Genomic DNA, 19,278 nt, shown 5'->3' on the forward strand with positions numbered 1-19,278 from the left:
GTATGAGCGAGAGAAATGAATTACATCTATAAATCAGTTCTTTTAACACAGGGAGCCAATGGACATCTATTAAAAACAAATAAATACAAATAAGGATTTAATATTAAGACAAAAACATGTTTTTATTTCCAAATCTTTTCATTTATTATGTTGCGGGACAACATTTACAAACCTCACTGTGTAAGTCCAGCTGTTGCTGTGTTTTGACGGCAGCGCGCCCTGAAAATACGTTAAAAGACAAAGAAACAAGAATCGTCTTTGTTTGCTCGTTCTCTATTTTAATCTGGAGCTGGTCCGAGTGTGTGTGTGTGTGTGTGTGTGTGTGTTTGGGCAGCAGTTCAGCTCAACAAAAATAAAATGCAAGCAGACAAAAGACTCGATCAAAACATGTATTAAGGTTAAAAAAATCAGGTTCATGTCATAGCTCCTACAAGAAAATCAACAATTATTCACAGAGCTTTCGTTGATTCACTCGGTGAATAATGAATATTTACAAATATAACAAAATAATTCAAGGGATTTTTCATTCAATTCAATTAACAAAACAAATTGATTCTCAGTCACAGCACAACAGAAGCACTTTGTGGCATCATAAATTAACAATCATCTGATCTTCTGACGCTACCTTTGTTCTAATAATCCAGGCTATTTACAGGCATTTATGCAACTCCGCTGTTATTGCTGTCGCTTGTAAAATAATAAACCCTCAAACACGAAAAAGAGTTTTTCCCATGAACTTTAACATTTGTGAGAGAAGTCAAACACGGGAGATTCAAGAAAATCTTTCAGTGTACAAACGATGCATTATTACACACGTGTGTGTGTGTGTGTGTGTGTGTGTGTGTGTGTGTGAGGACAGCCGTTAGAGGTGAAACAGTGAACAATCAGCAGGTGACAATAAAAAAAAAAAATACAATCAGTGAATATACATTCAATTTCAGTGACGAGGGAAACTTCCTGTGAGCCGAGTGAGGACTGTGAGGAAAAGACTCTGCAGCGTTTTATCGTTTTAATCTGGATTAAATGACGATGACGACACTTTAAAGGTCCAGTGTGTAACTTTTCATAAACTATAGTCACAGGTTTGCTGGCATCCATCGTTTAATCGCTTTAAAATAACACATTTGTTCACTTTTTGCAGCCTTGTATTTGTCGTATTTGTCGTATTTGTACTTCAGGGCTGGTTTTACAGAAGCCGCCTGAATGGACAAACCAGTCGGAGCGTGCTTTGGTATTTAAAAGTGCAGGCTGTGAAGGCCACCGTAGTTCCCATGATGCACTCGGGAGAGCCAGGGGTGAGGTGGCAATGAGGATCAGGATTAGGTCAAATAATCTAATTAAAATTCCCAGCCTGCAGTTTGGATTTGTAAAAATGTAACAGCCGACGCCACAGAAGAGTAAAATAATGTCGCAGTCTCACCACTAGATGTCACTCACTGTTACACACTGGACCTTTAAGAGCTGAAAGGTTTAAATGAAGTTAAATGTGACAGAATAATCTGGATTTTCGAGGCAGTTTGAGTTTCATCATGTTATAAAAAGGTGAATCTATAGCAGTTTGTGTATCACAGCTGCAGGGCTAACGTTGACTGTCGTCCCAGTGTTTCATTACAACAATATAGAAATTCATTCTTAGCTAATATATATATATATATATATAAGTATGTATGTATAAAGTGTGACTATTTAATGGATTGTTGTTTTTGTAACAGCATAAATGTGATTTTAAGTAACATATTTTCTGTTATGTTCCTTTGTTTCAACAAATATCTCAAGAGTTCCTTTTATGATCCTCCTCTTCTTCTTCTTCCTCCTCCTCCTCCTCTCTGTCCTCCAGTCCAGTCTTCACTAAGAGTTAAACATAAGGATGACCCTCCTCCGCTTCATGTTTCCTGTATTACTGGATGGCTTCCACATAGTTAGCAGGATACAGGCCCGTTTTTCCGTCCTTCAGTTTGCCTCTGCACCAACCCTGATCGTCCTCCTCACCAATTTTGGTGAATTCATCCCCTGGAGAAGCAAAAAGAAACAGAAACGGATGAATCTTGCGTACCACTGGTGGTCCACATACCACAGTTTGAGAACCAGTGCGTAAAGAGACGACGCCCTCGCGTTTCTTACCTGCTTGGAAGGTGAGCTCGTCCTGCTCCTGTCCTTCGTAGTCGTACAGGGCTTTGACAGGAACACACACCAGTGGAGACGTCGGCTCGTCCTCAAATGGATTTCCATCGCCGTTGGCAGAGAAAGGGTTAACGCCGGTGTCTTCGTCTGACCAGTCTGGAGTCTTCTCCGTGCTGCTCACGCTGCGCGCACACACACACACACACACACACAGTCACTCAGGAACGGTCTCTTCTCAACACGGACGAGCGTTACAACACGGACAGCACAGGCCGGCATGCCGGAGGAAGCAGGAACTACAGTCCAGCGTGAGAGAAGCAACAACACAACACCAAAGTCAAGTCATGACAACAAACACATCCTGAAAACATCAGGTCAAAGTAAGAGAACATGCTTCTGCATGACGTCAGAGCGACGACGACGACGACGACGAGCTGGAGAGCGATCACGATGCAACAACATGACAACAAAAAATACACAGGAACAAGCAAATCAGGGTTGTGACTGTGTGATTGGAGTTTAGCCTGAACGACCAGCAGGGGGAGCCACCTGAACACCAGGGACTTACAGTCAGATCTGATCATTTCTGATGATTGACAGCACACACGTGTTTATGGTGTAAGACGAGATCTGACTGTAAGACAGAAAACACACACGCACACACACACAGCCACAGAGTGTGTGTGTGTGTGTGCATCCAACACAACCACCTGACACCTGAAGGAGGAAGAAGAAAGGAACAAAGTCACTGAGACGAGGAAAGGACGGAAGAACCACGGAGTAAAGGCGGGGGGCGGGGCGGGGCAGGGAGAAAAGGCGTGAATGCTGCGGGTGGGCGGAGTTTTCTCCTGTTCACCAACGTTTTTATTTCATCTTTATTCACACTGATGTGATTCTCTGTCGTCTGCTGCTCCACGGCCGTCTCCTCTTCCTCTTCCTCGTCTTCGTCAAAGGGGTTGGAGCCCACAGGTGCACTTTTATTCAGCGCGCACACACACACACACACACACACACGCGCACACACATGTTTATACACAATACACACCTGTGACACACATGACGACGCCTTAATGTAGAGTTAGATTTACGATCACAGCTGATTCAACCTGACAGAACTTTGCTCATATCTACAACACACTGGTTTGTGTCTGATACTCCTGTGTCCTTTTCTGTGAGACCTACTGTCCTCATGTCTTCATGTCCTCATGTCCTCCTCTACGACATCCATGAAGCTTCTCTGAGGTCTTGTCCTCTTGTCTTGGATTTCCACCACACTGATATAAACCTGACAGACTGTTGTCTTTTTCATTTGTGCTTAGTCAATCAGTATATATATATACATACATATATATAGATATATATATATATATACATACATATATATATATATAGATATATATATATATATATACATACATATACATATGTGTATATATATATGTATATATGTTAGAGCCACGGTTAATGAGAGCTCACAGTGCACATGCTGTTCATGCTCTCATGTGCAGGAAATGACGGGAAAACAACGTAAATCCTGGGGGAGGGAGCAGCAAGTTCAGAGGTCAAATGCTTCCCGTGCCTGACATTCCCTCGGTCGACTCCTCCACGCGCTCTCGTGATTTCTGCAAACACTGCAGACGTGTGGATCGCGGCCATTATTTCATTATAAAGCACGAACCTTATTACTGAGCTGCAGAGGAATGTTTCAAACTCCCAGCACGACGTGTTTGTGTTACTTCTATAATATAATGATCACTATATGAAAGGCTTTTAACTCTGTTTCCATCAACCACTGTTGTGTCCTCATTGCTGTTGCCACAACAGCAAACTTCTCTGTGGGGACAAATAACTTCTTATCTTCACTTTAGAAACGTTACATAATGCCATGAAAACATCAACACACTCTAAACCTCTGAGAGGCGTTTCATTCCCTTATATATTAAAAGAAAACGCCACCAGGTCACAATTAATGACAAATAAATGAACTGTATCTGTATGAAAGGCTTCACACATAATAATAATAATAATTATAACACTAGTCCCAGCTCTCGGTCTCTCAGGGCTCACCACTTCTTTCCCAGCAAACTGCAGCTAAATGTTTACCGTTGCCGTGGTAACAGTGGCACAACTACACGTCACTCCCGGAGCTTCTCTTATGCAATTATTATTTATTCCTTCTGTGGGCAGAGTGTGTGTGTGTGTGTGTGTGTGTGAGATCAGATGTCTACCTGCTGCTGGTCTTCACAGGCTGAACAGGCTGGTCTGATCCAGTCTGACTGATCCCGGTCAGGGTCACGCCCTCTGAAGGTTTCTTCTTCTCTCGTCTGCTGAGCGTTCGGTTCAGGTCTATGGACCAGTCCTGTACAACACACACACACACACACACACACAGAGTTTGGTTCAACTTCCAAAACCTGCTGTTTACAGCTGGTGGTGCACAGCAACACACACACACACACACACACACACACACACACACACACACACACACACACACACACACGTGTGCACTTAGACACACGACCCTGTTCAGTTTCCACCACCTGTCGAAGGAAAAACAGCACCAAGGGATTTCCCCTCCACCAGACCAGAACCAGGGAGAGGAGCAGAATCCACGTCGTAGAGTTCACACGACACTGAACTTATTTCAGTCCTGAAAAAACATCTCCATCATTCAGACAATACTTTTATTGCCCCTATAAAGTGTTGTTTTTCATAATCTATGAACCTGTCAACTATTTTCCCCTGAGGAGGAGTGAGGAGGGGTCAGAGGTCACAGAGAGTCGTGTTAAAAGAATCATGAGAGAAATCCTGATATCATCCCGTAGTTAACAGTGACGGTGACCTCTGTGTGAACTTTGACCTGACCCAGTTCATACCTGGTATTAACATCTGTCCAGAGTGATCTGATCATGTTCAGATCAAGTCACAAAACCACATTCAGAGGTGGTCTGAGGACACATGTTCAGGTGACGACCTTTGACCCACATGACCTTTGCACTTCTCGTGCCCATACGGTGATTATTTGTAACCACTGATGTTTTCTAATCATTCATGTTACAACACATTTATGCAGATACACACAATGTAACATGTGGAAGGTTGTGTTTCCGTGTCATTCGTCTGTGTGTCGTGTGTAAACGTCGTGGTGTTTCTGGTTGTGTTAAAGAGTTTGTGGTGCGAGTGTACGAACAACACAAACGTGACGTCAGACGTGTTAAAAGCATGATTTTGTTGTTTCACAAACAAACACGACATCAGCGTGTGTTTGAGTGACGGGCATGAGAGGCTGCATCTGATCTCAGGTCGTCGTAGGGTGTGAAAAGTTGATCACATCACTGAGGACGATGTTAACACCAGATCTAAATGAGTCCTTTGACTTCTTTGAAACTTCAAACTCAAACCACCTCAAACACAGATAAACAGAAGCGGGAAAAGCCGTGAGGGTGTTAGAACGTTCCATGGCTGCTGTGACAGAACAGACTTCAGGACTCACTAAAATGGACCTTCTCTTAAAGGTGCGAGGACGGGACCAGTCCAAGTTCTGTCAGACATAAGGAAAGGGAAGTGTGTGTAGAACAGGGTTAATGCAAACAACAACATCTAATCCTGTATATATATACACATGTTAGTGTGTGAAGGTAGCAGTGATCTTCATCTCCACAGAAGATCAAACATTAGCGTGCTGTGTTGCAGCACTTTCTCGTGTTGACAATCTCTGTGTGTACTTTGTTACTTTGTCACAGAGAAGATTTAAGAAAGAAAAACATCCTCCAGAGGTGGAAGAAGGTTCCTCACTGGAACATCTACGCCTGCAAGACTAAAGATTATAGCAGCTTTGTTTGCCTTTGCTTTCTTTTCATTCACCTCCTGTTGAGAAAATGACATCACAACGTCACTCTGACTGAGGAGAGATTTACTTCCACATCTCTGACATTACAGCTCTAACTGTTCTCACACAGCTGAGCCTCGGAGACCACAGTGAGCCTCAGGTTCTCACACAGTGAGCCTCAGAGACCACAGTGGTCCTCAGGTTCTCACACAGTGAGCCTCAGAGACCACAGTGGTCCTCAGGTTCTCACACAGTGAGCCTCAGAGACCACAGTGAGCCTCAGAGACCAGTGAGCCTCAGAGACCACAGTGAGCCTCAGAGACCACAGTGGTCCTCAGGTTCTCACACAGTGAGCCTCAGAGACCACAGTGAGCCTCAGAGACCACAGTGAGCCTCAGAGACCAGTGAGCCTCAGAGACCACAGTGGTCCTCAAAGACCACAGTGGTCCTCAGGTTCTCACACAGTGAGCCTCAGAGACCACAGTGGTCCTCAGGTTCTCACACAGGTAGCCTCAGAGACCATAGTGGTCAGGACAAAAAAAAAACTTAATTCATAAGCACTCTCTATCCATATCTGTCCCTGCACCACGACTGTTTGCTTGTTTATTGGTTGAAACTCTTTTAGATGATCCATCTTCACTCTTCCCCTTCCATCTCTTTTATTCTCTTAAGTACAAATCTTGGCATCAGTACCTCAAACTGGGGCCAGTTCATGGGCATGCCCGGGCCATGATTGGACCGGAACCACTTGAGGTCGTCTTCAGCGTCGGTGGCAGAGATGGTGTCGTCCATGGTGTGGTAGATTGTCTGGAACCTGTGTTAATGACACAGGAAACCCATGAGTTCTCAGTGGATATGTAAACACTACTGCTTTGGCACCTGGGACTGAATGCACACCTGTGATTGGACGAGAGGTCCAGGTGCTGTTTGACCTCCAGCAGCAGCTCTCTGAAAAAGCGTATGCGTTTGTCTTCAAACTGCTGCCACTGCTCAAACACCTGCTCCATGTTCTCCATGTACTGAGGAGTCAGCTTGTCCAGCTCCTCGAGGGATTTCTCGTAGCGTTCTTTAGTCTGAGAGGCGAGAAACCGCGATGACATGATGATGGAGACATGGAGAACTAATACATTCATCAGTCATGGAAACTCTACCTTCTGCGCCTCCTGCTGACACTTCTCCACCTTTTCCTGGAGCTTCTTCTGGGCATCAGGATTGTTGTTGCTCTCTAGTTTGCTGTTGGTTTCCCTGCTGGCCGCCAGTTTCTCCTCTTTACAGGCAGAGTGATAGGATTTCTTCATCGTCTCCACCTGTGGATTTACACTTATTATTGACATCAGTAAAAACACAAACTAAAACCAGACCAGTATCTGACGTTTGACATTTATCTCACACACAGCATGGGATGTTGAGACGAGACCTCACACATGAACAAACCCTAACAGCCACATTATTAGGTACACCTGTTCAACTGCTCCTAACGCAGAGACACTGTATGTGTCTGTACTGTGATGTACTGTACTGTATGTGTCTGTACTGTGATGTACTGTATGTGTCTGTACTGTGATGTACTGTATGTGTCTGTACTGTCTGTACTGTGATGTACTGTATGTGTCTGTACTGTATGTGTCTGTGTCTGTACTGTGATGTACTGTATGTGTCTGTACTGTATGTGTCTGTGTCTGTACTGTGATGTACTGTATGTGTCTGTCTCTGTACTGTGATGTACTGTCTGTGTCTGTACTGTGATGTACTGTATGTGTCTGTACTGTGATGTACTGTATGTGTCTGTACTGTCTGTACTGTGATGTACTGTATGTGTCTGTACTGTATGTGTCTGTGTCTGTACTGTGATGTACTGTATGTGTCTGTACTGTATGTGTCTGTGTCTGTACTGTGATGTACTGTATGTGTCTGTACTGTATGTGTCTGTGTCTGTACTGTGATGTACTGTATGTGTCTGTCTCTGTACTGTGATGTACTGTCTGTGTCTGTACTGTGATGTAGTGTCTGTGTCTGTGTATTATGGACTCTCTGCCTGAGTCACTAACGACTGCTCCTCATTTTCTAGACCAGTTAATTAATCCAATTTCCTCTCAGGCCTCCACCACTCGTCACTATGGCCACACGACTGTTTAGCTCCGTCTCTGCCCAGTGTCTCAATGACAAGGCTGCGATGTCACAACTCCAACACCATGATGACATCACACACACACACACACACACACACACAGGAAACAGGAGGGAGGAAGTTGCCTGAAGGTTGCAGCACATATTGTGCTTGTGCAGCGTGGACTTCATACAAACTCTACTTCTCACTTCATTTATAAAGTTGGTGACTGGTCTTCATCTCCAGTTTCGCTGCTTAAACACAACACAATGTTAATCCTGTCTATCACAGCACATGTGAGTGGACACGAGTGATTGACAGCTGGTAATATCCAACAGGAGCCTGGTTGCCAGTGACGTCTGTAAATTTCTGTTTGCCAATCTCCAGGTTTGATGAGACATGAACAAATAAAGGTGCTGCTATGAAAACAGTACAACGACAGTTTAACTCTCTCCTCCGACCATCGCAGAGGTCTCTGGTCGCCACCGTGAGGTGACAGCAGGCCCAGTGCTGCTTTGTTTTTCAGTGAGCAGGTAGTCATGGAGAGAAAAGACTCAACGGTGAGTCAGTGAATTTTAATTGTAATCGTGAAATGAGCAGTAAAACTGAAGATCCAAGCTGTAATGAGTGGTTTGTCCTGACTGCTTAGGTGTTCATAAGAAGAAACACCTGTGACGGGAAAACACCACACACTATAGACAACGTGGTCTATGGGTGATTTCCCCATCACTGCCGCTGTGTCCTAGCAACAGAGCAACAACAGGACACAGCACAGACCCTAACCCACCAACAGCAGACGAACGTTAGCTTGTCAATTAAAAAAAGACAGGCTGCTGTTATCTCCTTTCATAATATTATCTCAGGTTAATATACGTGTACTTATTCATGGAAGTCTACAAGTTTCATGTGAAACTATATGTCTTTACATGGTGGTTTTGATTCCAAATGAATAGGTTGACTGCAGAGCAGACACAAACAGAACACTGTGGAGAGACACCGGCCATGTTGTTCAGTCATTTTGAGTGTATCTATTATTATACCACCGTTAGAACTCTTCTTCATCAGTCTCTGTGTGTCATTTCTTTTCTTAATGAAACTGAAAACGCAGCCAATTTCCCCTGAGAGATGAATAAAAGAATTTTGATGCGACAGCTGAGTCGCAGCCTTTGGTGTTTAAGTTAACACTGAGTTCATCAGGAGCATGTCGTTCTCACCTCCTTGAGTTTCTTGGCCCAGGGTTTCTGTGCCTTACGGAAGCCGTCGTCGGCCTCTTTGGTCTCTTTATATCCACCGATCATCTGCTTGTGGTACGAGTCTCTCTGCCAGTTCTTCAGCTTCTCATAGTCTTCTCCCATCAGCGCTGCTTTCACCTCCATGTGGAGCTCGCTCACCTTCTCTGCCTCTGTGCACAACGCAGACCAAGCTCGCTCCAACGTGCCATACTGAGGACCTGCAGCAAGGGTTATTCACCTGTCAGTGTTTCCTTCACCTGTCAATGTTTCACTCACCTGTCAGTGTTTCATTCACCTGTCAGGGTTTCCTTCACCTGTCAGTGCTTAATTCACCTGTCAGTGTTTTATTCACCTGTCAGTGTTTCATTCACCTGTCAGGGTTTCCTTCACCTGTCAGTGCTTAATTCACCTGTCAGTGTTTTATTCACCTGTCAGTGTTGCATTCACCTGTCAGTGTTTCCTTCACCTGTCAATGTTTCACTCACCTGTCAGTGTTTCATTCACCTGTCAGTGCTTAATTCACCTGTCAGTGTTTTATTCACCTGTTTGTTTTATTCACCTGTCAGTGTTTCATTCACCTGCCAGTGTTTTATTCACCTGTCAGTGTTTTATTCACCTGCCAGTGATTAATTCACCTGTCAGTGATTTATTCACCTGCTGGTGATTATTCACCTGTCAGTGTTTTATTCACCTGTTTGTTTTAATCACCTGTCAGTGTTTTATTCACCTATCAGTGTTTTATTCACGTGCCAGTGTTTCATTCACCTGTCAGTGTTTAACTCCCCTGTCAGTGTTTAACTCCCCTGTCAGTGTTTGCATTAGCACAGGCCACGATAGACAGTATGTACCTTTCTCTACGAGTTGCCTCCAGCGCTTGCTCCACTCGGTGAGCTGCTGCGCGTATGACTTTTCAATACGAGCCCGCTCATGAATACAGTTCATCAGATCATTACAGAGGCGGTTGCCGTCGTCGACCCGTTTCACCGTACGCTTGTAGTTCCCAACCTGCAGAGACCGGTGAGAGGTGAGGGAAATACAGCAGGTGGTAAAACAAAGAAATAATGTGCAATAAAGTCTCACCTCCCAGAAGCTGTCACTGGAGACATCGATCATGGAGTCATCGTAGGAGCCCGACATCGCTGCTGCCCTGAGTTTCACTGTCTTTAGAGCCTGGGGAAACAGACACACCTCTTCACTCTACAATAGCAATAATAACACCAGAGAATCACATGTGATTTAGACCATGTCATTCAAATCTCAAATAGTCTTTTATCAATACATATTCTAATATTGGAAAATGTACAGCACACAGGCAATTTAAAACATTATTAAACTTGATTAAAGTTCCAGTGAGCAATGTTTGGTGTATCATCACTTATAAAATAAAAATGACTTGATGGAAGAACCTGGAAGAACCTGGAAGAATGTGCCTTTCCGATTAAGAATAACATATTTGGTGATATGTGAAAGCCACCATAGTTCTGTGATGCGAGAGCTGAGATTGTCACTATTAGATATCACAAATTCTCACAGATTTATAAAATCAATGGTAGTTAGCGCTTAGAAAAGTTCTGAAGAGAAAATAAACTAAACTAAAAGTGAAAACTGAAGCGTTCTGTGGTTTGGCAATCAACAATATACACCAAGAGGAACAGAAACATCTTTAAATCAGACAGACTGAAACCAGCAGCTGACAGACTCTGGAGAGCCCAGCTCACAGATGAGAGGGTGAGGGATGGAGCAGTGAAAGTGATAATCTAATCAGCAGGTGGTTGTTTTCCTTCCCTCATGTTACATCCTCCACATGAGACAAACTCCAGCCACAGTCGTCTCCAATAAACTACAGCAACAACCGTGAAGGTGTGTGTGTGTGTGTGTGTGTGTGTGTGTCTCTGTGTGTGTGTGTGTGTGTGCGTGTGAGTGAGTGCCAGACAGAAAAAGACACAGTGGGTCGTTTCCGTATCTTTCACACTGGCTCCACAGACAGTCCTCTGTTACTCTTGCCTCCCCCTCCTCTGTCCTCACATCCATCATTTCAAACTCAAACAGTCTCTCTTTATTCATCCCCCCATTCCTCTCCTCCATCCTCTTCCTCTCTGATCCCTTTCAAAATCAGACTGAGCCTCTTCTCTCCCTCTCTCCCTCTCTTCCTCCCTCTCTCCCTCTCTCCCTCTCTCTGCAGTGTTCATCATCAGACCTAGAATGTCATAAAAACATTATCTTCACAATCGATGAATGTGTTGTTGAGTTGTTTGGACCATAAATGTCAGAAAATATTGATTCAACTGTGTTGAAAAGCAGTTTTAATTAACATACTGTATGTAATTACACTGCAGTTATTTACTGGTGACTAAGTGAATATAACTTATTATTTAATTATCAATTATCTGACATCAGCTGCCCCCATTTTGTTAAATCTGTTCAAAGGAATGGAAATCAGTGCAGAGTATTTTTATGGCTAGTTGCATGAATCTGTGTGTGTGTGTTGGATGTGCTCTCCAGGGCAGAATTTGGGACAGAGGGCAGTATTGTGGTCACCACAAGGCCGAGGAGGGCAAACGAACACTCCTCTCTTTAACTGTATTTGTTGTGTGACATATTTCCAGAGGAAACCACATTATCATACGTAGTTTATGACGGAAACTAAATATTTAATCAAGATACGAGAAGAAAACAGGACGTCTGAGGAAGAGAGGGGGAAACCACTCACCACGTTTGAAGTTACAAATGATAACCACAAAAAGCTCTTTGTAACGTTCAACTGTGAAACTGATACTTGTTTCATGTGTTTTTCCACTATTAGTATATATATTTGTTATGTTAATGATCATTTCTAGGGCTACAATTAATTATTATTTAATAATCGACTAATCTGTTATTTTGAGGATTCATCAAAATATATATTCATAGTTATTTGTCAGAAAATGTTGATCTTCTAAAGGATGATGGTCTCAAAATGAGTTGAGTTTAAAAGATTTCTTTGTTACGTGGTGCAAAGAAACGTTTAAGAAGCAGAAAAATCACCAAACCTGCAGTAATTATAAAAAACGATTCGTGGATTATCAAAATAGTTACCGCTTCACTAAGTCATCATTACTCATGGATTCCTCATCATTTTTATTTAGATCAGCAGCTGTCACCGATCACTACTGCAGACACAAATATCCACCGTTAACATGGAAACACGCCTCTGACAGAAGAAACTCAGAAGTTCCTCCTTTGACCCACGAGGAGGAACAACTGAGACCGACACAGTTACACAACATTGTGTGAAAAGCTATGGTGCTGATGACCATGTGGACACGATTGTGACTTTTAACTACGTTTAGAAACACACGCTTTAACAGCTACTAAGTATTAAGTACTTCTGTGATATTAAAGTCCTCCAGAGATTTTCACCAGTGTTGGACCAATAGCAGTCGTGAATATCACATGGTCTCGTCGTTAGGTTCACTTTCATTACACTCAAATCTTAAGACTTAAGATCTTCATCGATACTTTTTCAGGCTCTCTGTGATCTCTGTCCAAAACACTGGATACATATGTGACCTTTCAGAGCCAGAAGCTCTTGTGAGGACGTTCAGCCGTTCTAGTTGCTCAGCTGAGAATGACCTGCCCAAGGAGATCGGGTCAGTGGACTCAGACCAGGTCATTGGACTCAGACCAGGTCAGTGGACTCAGCTGCATGGTCAGGGAACTACAGTGGCTTTTTGTGTGTGAATGGTCTGGTTTATCCGTTCAGGCTGCTGTAGAAACCTCAAGTCACCTTAAGATGACGACTTCCGTAAAGCAGGCCCTTTATCTAAGGCTGTGACAGTCATTCACTCATAGACACATACTCATGGGTAGAATATTCAATTTCCTGAACCTGATTTGATTGAAGTTTATATCTAAACTCTGTATGAAGGTAATCGACTTGTCCTTTGACCTAAATACGGTTCTAGAATCAAGCGTTTTCGAATAATGAGCACATGAATAGAAAATGACCTCGCATGTCTTTACACTACAACAATGTTCATTCCTTCAGCACAAAAGCTCTGTCCTCAGTCTAATGTAATGGTGAGCAAACAGGAACAAACAGCAGCACACCCTTGGCGCTGGAGGACACGAGGAGGGGGAACCGAGGCTTGACCCAGAACTGTAAACAATGCTGTTGACTAAGCTGAGGTCTGAAGTCCACTCACTCCGTCGCTCAGTGGGAGAACGCAGGAAAATCCAACACAATGTGCACGGCGACACAAAAACACACGGGAACGAGGAGAAAGAAAACACTCGAGTGACAAACAATGACACAACAAGTGCTGTTATTTCATCATCAAGGTTGTACAAACATGGGTTTTTATCCAGATTATAGGTTTAGAGATTACGTCATCTAACATAACAATGATATCCAGTGACAGCTGATAAGAGAATGTACAGAGTATGCTGGAATTTGTCTGCTGAGAAAAGTGTGGAGATACGAGTGAGTGATACATTCCTCAGCAACTTCCCATACTGTGACTTCTCGTCTAAACAAGAGCACACATTTGAATCCAAACTGGGACACATGCGTCTGATTCTGCGGTTTTCAACGTAGAAAGGAGGGCGAACAACTGTCAGCTGCTGCTGCTGCTGAGCTGCAGCAGCAGCTGCCGCCACCGCCGGCTAAAAGGAGGAGGAGGAGACGCAGCGAGTGAGACAGCAACAGCAAAAAAAGAAAAGTGTGAGACCATGAGACCATGAGACCATGTGTGATATTAAAAGCACATGAACGAACTCTGGAGCTGAGTCACAGCAACAGACAAGATCCAAGTGACCTTTACAGCTGAAGACGTTAGATATAAGAAGGATTATTTTATCACTAAAATCATCAGTTGTTCAAAAATGTCCAGAAGTATTTTTGCCAAACCTCCAATTGATGATGTTCTCAAAGGTTTTGCTCAAGTTTAATCTATTTGAATGAAAAATCCATCCAGTCAAATATCACAATATTTCATTATGTTATCCCTTTAGAGAGAATTAAACTTTTTGTGGAGTAGCATAAAAAAAATCAGTTGACGTTTCAGTCCACTATGTGGCGCTAAAGTGCTCACTCTCACTGCAGCTGTATTGCAATATATGATTTAGCAAATATTCAATACTTTGATATATTGTGATAATATCTCGTGGTAAAAGAAACCAGAACACCTTCACTGGGACAGTAGCATCACTACTTTTTAAACACACATGACAGCGCTGAACCAGGAAGAAAGAACTTCCTCCACAGACAGAAAACACAGCACATTTCCTCAGGTTAATATCTGCGAGTGTGGCCCTCACATCAGTCTGGTGCCACTAATGCACCGTTTAAACATGTCAACTCAGAAAAAGAGGATTTATTTTCAACGACTAACTGACTTCTATTTGTTAACTCATGGAAAAAACAGTGAAGGAAAATCTACGACATCTGTAAAGATTTCATTAAGTTTCCACACAAACCACCTGCAAACACGTCACACGCACACACACGCATGTGTTTATGTAGGAGGGTAAAAACAATGTAAAGCAGCAGCAGCAGCAGCAGCTGACCTCTCACAGGTGAAGAATGACACTGTTTAGAGTTGAGTGAATCAGGAGAATCACTGATCACAAATCTTATCACCGCACTGAAATCACTCAAATTCAACAAGTCACGCTGCCTCTGTGAAAACAGGAAACAAGTGCAGTTCTACTAAGTTCTACTTCCTGCTAAATAATGAGACTAAATCAGACTTCTCCACCTAATGGTCAGTGCAAGTGAGAAGTGACCCACGTGTTTTATCAAAGTGAAATAAGAAATAAATAAAAGTGATTCAGAAAAGAAAATATTGAAAACAATAAAATGTCACAAGATGGTGGAAAATATAGTTTAAAACCTAAATATTAAAAGCAGCAAATCTTCACTCACTGTTCTTATGTGGATCTTTTTGCTTAAAAACTGCTAAAACAATAGCTGAGGATGTGTATCAGCTAACTAGCCCATTACTGACACGTGCAAATAAAAGAACTCTATCGTACAAGGGCAGAAACAATTCATCCACATAATCAGTCAATTTGTCAGAAGTTTTAATAAAACAAGCTTCTGAAATGTGAATATTTCCTGGTTTCTTTGCTCCATAAAACAAAAAAATGAATGAAACTTGAAACATCTGGTGTGTGAACAAAACAAGACATTTGAGAACGTCATCATTTTAACATTTTCAATGTTTACTGACGTTTTAACGGACCAAACAACAGCTAATCCATTCATCGAGGATCTGTTTACCATTTCAAAATGATATTTGATGTTATAGATATCGTTGTAAAATAGTTGCTACTGAACTCTTGCTCTTAAACTCCGCTCTACTGTAGTCTATTTTCACCATTAAGTGCAAAGTAATCAAATGATTACACCTGTTGAGTTGTGTGGCTGATTGAATCTGATGCTACTATGGTGACGATATCCGTCCACTGACAGACAAACGGAAGGACATAGAGACAGACGGTATGAGGAACGACATAAAACCACCTCAGTGTGGGTTCCTGCCACAGTCGGTGCCTCCACTCCACGATGACACGAGAACACACATAAGAATGATTACATAACAACGAAGCTGAAAACATACGCTAAAGTTCAGCCAAATAAAAAGTGCTTATCCAACCACGGGTGAAGTTTCCATTTCCTTCTTTTGTTGCATTAAATGCCTGCAACGTCTCACAGGAGGGAAGTGCAGCTGAGCTCATTCCATCCCTTCAATATTGCAATTTCACAGCAGGACGTCGCTAAATCCTGACTGAAACACACGCAATCGTTCCTTGAAGGTCACAAGTTTCCATGGACACTGCAGGCCATGACCTTGACTGTACCTCTGCAGCTGCATCTGACTGCAGATCTCACAGCAGAATGACGGTCTGTGTGTGGACAAGTCCCTGCTGTCCAGCGTTCATAGCAGAGCTGAATGCAGCGGTGCAGCGGCTCACCAACACAGGACAATGACAATGGCATGCGTCCACACTTTCAGGCATTTTCCACTGGAAACACCAGCAGCATGGCGAGGAACATAATGGAGGGAAATTCAGTGTTACGTGACAGGGGAGGGGGAGATCCTCAGTGCACCGACAAACACTCATGTGATGCATTTAGAGCGGCAGAACCTTCAGGAAAGTCCCGCACAGCCAGTCCATCGCTGAACATTTGTTGACCTTTAAAGTTGTGTTCTGTACGCAGCACAAATTCACTGCAGCCTCAGGCTTTTTAAACTTTATTCACAATTATCCGTTTATCTACTGATTGTTTTCTGATTGACGGTTAAGTCTCTCTTATCATCATCTTTACAATGTCATTAATCTCTTTTAAAGCCCTGCAAGTAGTTGCCCCTGGTTATTTAACAGAACTTTTATTGTCCTGAACCACTCCCCGAGATCCTCCAACACCAACACACAGATCACACATCCTTTCACAGACTAAATAAAGACATAAAGTTCACAGAGCCTTTGTAGGGAACGGTCGGCCTGGGGAGATCATGGCTGCAATTTCAATATCGTCTTTTTGAAGGAGGCGGAGCCAGCATTGGATCTGGACACGCTGACACGGTCACTGACAACATGGCTGCCAGCAGGAACTTCACTCATAACATCTACACCTGCTTTGAAGCATGTGTTCACTTTCACTCTCCCACACCAAAGTCTGGAGAGAAGAGCACAGACTTGACATCATAGATCATCGAGTTGTTCAAACGCAACATTTCTTTTGTTCAGATTTACCAAAGTGACACAATCATACCAAAGAAGGCAGCGGTGATCCAGCGGCCAACGTTAAAAACACTGATTTTCTCAGTGGGTTTTGGTGCCGTTTACAAACTTTAGTTTACAGCTGAAACAACAGTAATTTGGGGGGTTTTTTCTGCCCCTCCTGGCGTCCATGTTGTCACAGAGCAAGTGTGTGCACAGGGCAGTCAGCTGTAGAACCACACTTGTGGAATATCTCTTTAATGCCTATTTATACCAACAGGACTCACCAAGGCTACAGGACCCACACACACACACACACAGAGAGAGAGAGAGAGAGAGAAAAACCTCATTTGGAGAACAATTCTAACTTTAACTTAGCGTTTACACAGAAGGAAAGCATGACTTTCACGACTGCCTCGTCCTGACGCCACAGCAGAGCACACCACACCACACCTACCATCTCATGGATGTAGAAGCACCTCTGTGTCACTGACCCATGACTGATTCATTACAATATCATGAGTACTAGAGACAGGCCACGTTCTCACGTGATTAACAGCCTTCAGTCACTCACTATCTCACCAGCGAGAGACAAAACCTTTACAGATAACAATGAAAAGGTGTCAACTTTTCAACTGGAACGCAATCAACTCGGAGGTGACGTCACTCCAAGTTCCATCTTCCAATGTAAATGGAATGCATCACAATCAGTGGTGTGGAGCTGATGAGGCTTAATCACAACTCACATGACAATCATTTGTTTGTGTTTTACGCTCAAAGACGTGGATACAACTCTCTGAACTGCCCTTTTATTATTGACATGATGGACTTTAGTGTGTCAGACAAATGTAAAAAAGTGAGTTTACTGTGCATGTGCAAACACAAACGTCGTCTTTATTAAAATGTTCTATTTGAAAGTAAGCAATGAGACATTTGGCTTTTTCTAATTGAATCATAACAAATTGTCCTTGAATAAAAGCAGAATCACACTCTGTGAGTGAGTGTTTCCACCGCCTAAGCCGAGTCTAACCCGAGTCTTACCCGAGTCTAACCCGAGTCTAACCCGAGTTAAATGTGCATGGAAAGACACGAGTGAATAACAACAGTGTGTTGTTTTCATTTAGAATAAGTAGAATAAGTTAGTGCAGGACGACAGAACATGATGATGGAGCACAGCGTTATCTTGACTCGTGAAAGCTGCCCCACCCTTTCACACACCCGTGAATCCGGGCAAAAACACACAAAAACTACACAACTGGGATCAAACTAAACGTCATATGTCGACTTTAAAGAAGCACTTTTACTCACAATAACATAAAGGAGCAACATTTATAACAAGTTACAGGTTAAAAACGACGACCAGATGATGCTAATACACCGTTTAAACACCGTGTTTCACACACAGGCAGCGATTAGAAAGGATTAACTGTACGTTTATATCTTTGTACACATGTAAAACCACAGATTAAAGCGCATTTCACTGCTTTTCATGACAGAATCAACCTCCCTCCGCTGGGAAGTGAGTGAACTTTAACGTTAGCTCTTAGCTGTAATGATAGCAAAGAAGCCAAAAAAAGTTACTCAACGTACGAATTAAAAGCACAGCGTGAACTCACCTGAAGGGACTTTGTTCCTCCACACGGTTTGTGTTGAATTAGTGAATAAAAAGTCTTGTCGGTGCCACTTTACAAATGTTTTCGGAGGTTTTTCCGCTCAGCAGCGGCGCCATGGATCGACTGACACACACTCTCCCACTCACACACACACACACACGCAGCTGCAGTCAGAGCGCCGCAGCACATCCGGTCAAGACTTTCAAAATAAGACTGCGGGCGAAGAAGGTTGCGTTTTGGTGCTCATTCAATATATAAAACCAAAAATACACTGTACTATAAATATAATACTTTAATGTCAATTAAAACTGGCATTGAAATGGAAATAAACATCGTCAGAATTGCATGAAGAAAATTACATCACATAAATGTGTGATTTGTACAGTATTTTAGCAGTATTTTCTATGGACATTATATCATTTATAATAATTATCAAAAGCGGATAAGTATCAGCATATCCATATCCACATTACATGACATGTTATTCTAAAGTGTAAACAAGAAATAGCATTTTTATTTCTATTATTTTTTACATACATATTTTATACATTTAAATTCTTAAATTGAATTCTACCACAGTTACAGTTAAAGGATGCACAGTGACGTCAAATTCAATTTAATTTATTCTGTTGGAGCAGAATGAGTTTCACCTGAACAAAAACAAAC

The 19,278-nt window shown here is 42.6% G+C and overlaps 1 protein-coding gene across 4 annotated transcripts; it reads right to left on the reverse strand.

Moving 5' to 3' along the window:
• Positions 1 to 375: 375 nt before the first annotated feature.
• Positions 376 to 18,773, reverse strand: pacsin2 (protein kinase C and casein kinase substrate in neurons 2). 4 transcript variants are annotated; one of them, XM_058625073.1, is made up of 12 exons: positions 18,616 to 18,773; positions 10,373 to 10,462; positions 10,141 to 10,297; positions 9,275 to 9,510; positions 7,105 to 7,260; positions 6,851 to 7,026; positions 6,647 to 6,767; positions 5,618 to 5,665; positions 4,350 to 4,480; positions 2,982 to 3,095; positions 2,122 to 2,303; positions 376 to 2,010 (listed from the first exon to the last, which is right to left on the reverse strand). In XM_058625073.1, exons 2-12 carry the CDS (start codon positions 10,427 to 10,429, stop codon positions 1,898 to 1,900), a joined length of 1,491 nt encoding a protein of 496 aa, XP_058481056.1. In that variant the 5' UTR covers positions 10,430 to 10,462; positions 18,616 to 18,773; the 3' UTR covers positions 376 to 1,897. The 4 variants fall into 4 exon arrangements, with proteins under 4 accessions (XP_058481056.1, XP_058481058.1, XP_058481059.1 ...); XM_058625075.1 differs by lacking the exon at positions 5,618 to 5,665; XM_058625076.1 differs by lacking the exon at positions 2,982 to 3,095.
• Between the last annotated feature and the right edge of the window lie 505 nt (positions 18,774 to 19,278).

The sequence above is a fragment of the Solea solea genome, chromosome 3, assembly GCF_958295425.1.
Source record: "Solea solea chromosome 3, fSolSol10.1, whole genome shotgun sequence".
Classification (NCBI taxonomy): Eukaryota; Metazoa; Chordata; class Actinopteri; order Pleuronectiformes; family Soleidae; genus Solea; species Solea solea.

Bases quoted from the DNA above. Each gene is read 5' to 3' on its own strand.
- pacsin2 (XM_058625073.1), bottom strand. From the start codon at position 10,429: ATGTCGGGCTCCTACGATGACTCCATGATCGATGTCTCCAGTGACAGC. The intron at 5,666-6,646 runs GTACTGATGCCA...TATGTCTGACAG, and splicing joins TGAACTGGCCCCAGTTTGAG to AACTTGGACTGGTCCCGTCC. The intron at 2,304-2,981 runs GTTGGTGAACAG...GTGTGCGCGCAG, and splicing joins AATAAAGATGAAATAAAAAC to CGTGAGCAGCACGGAGAAGA.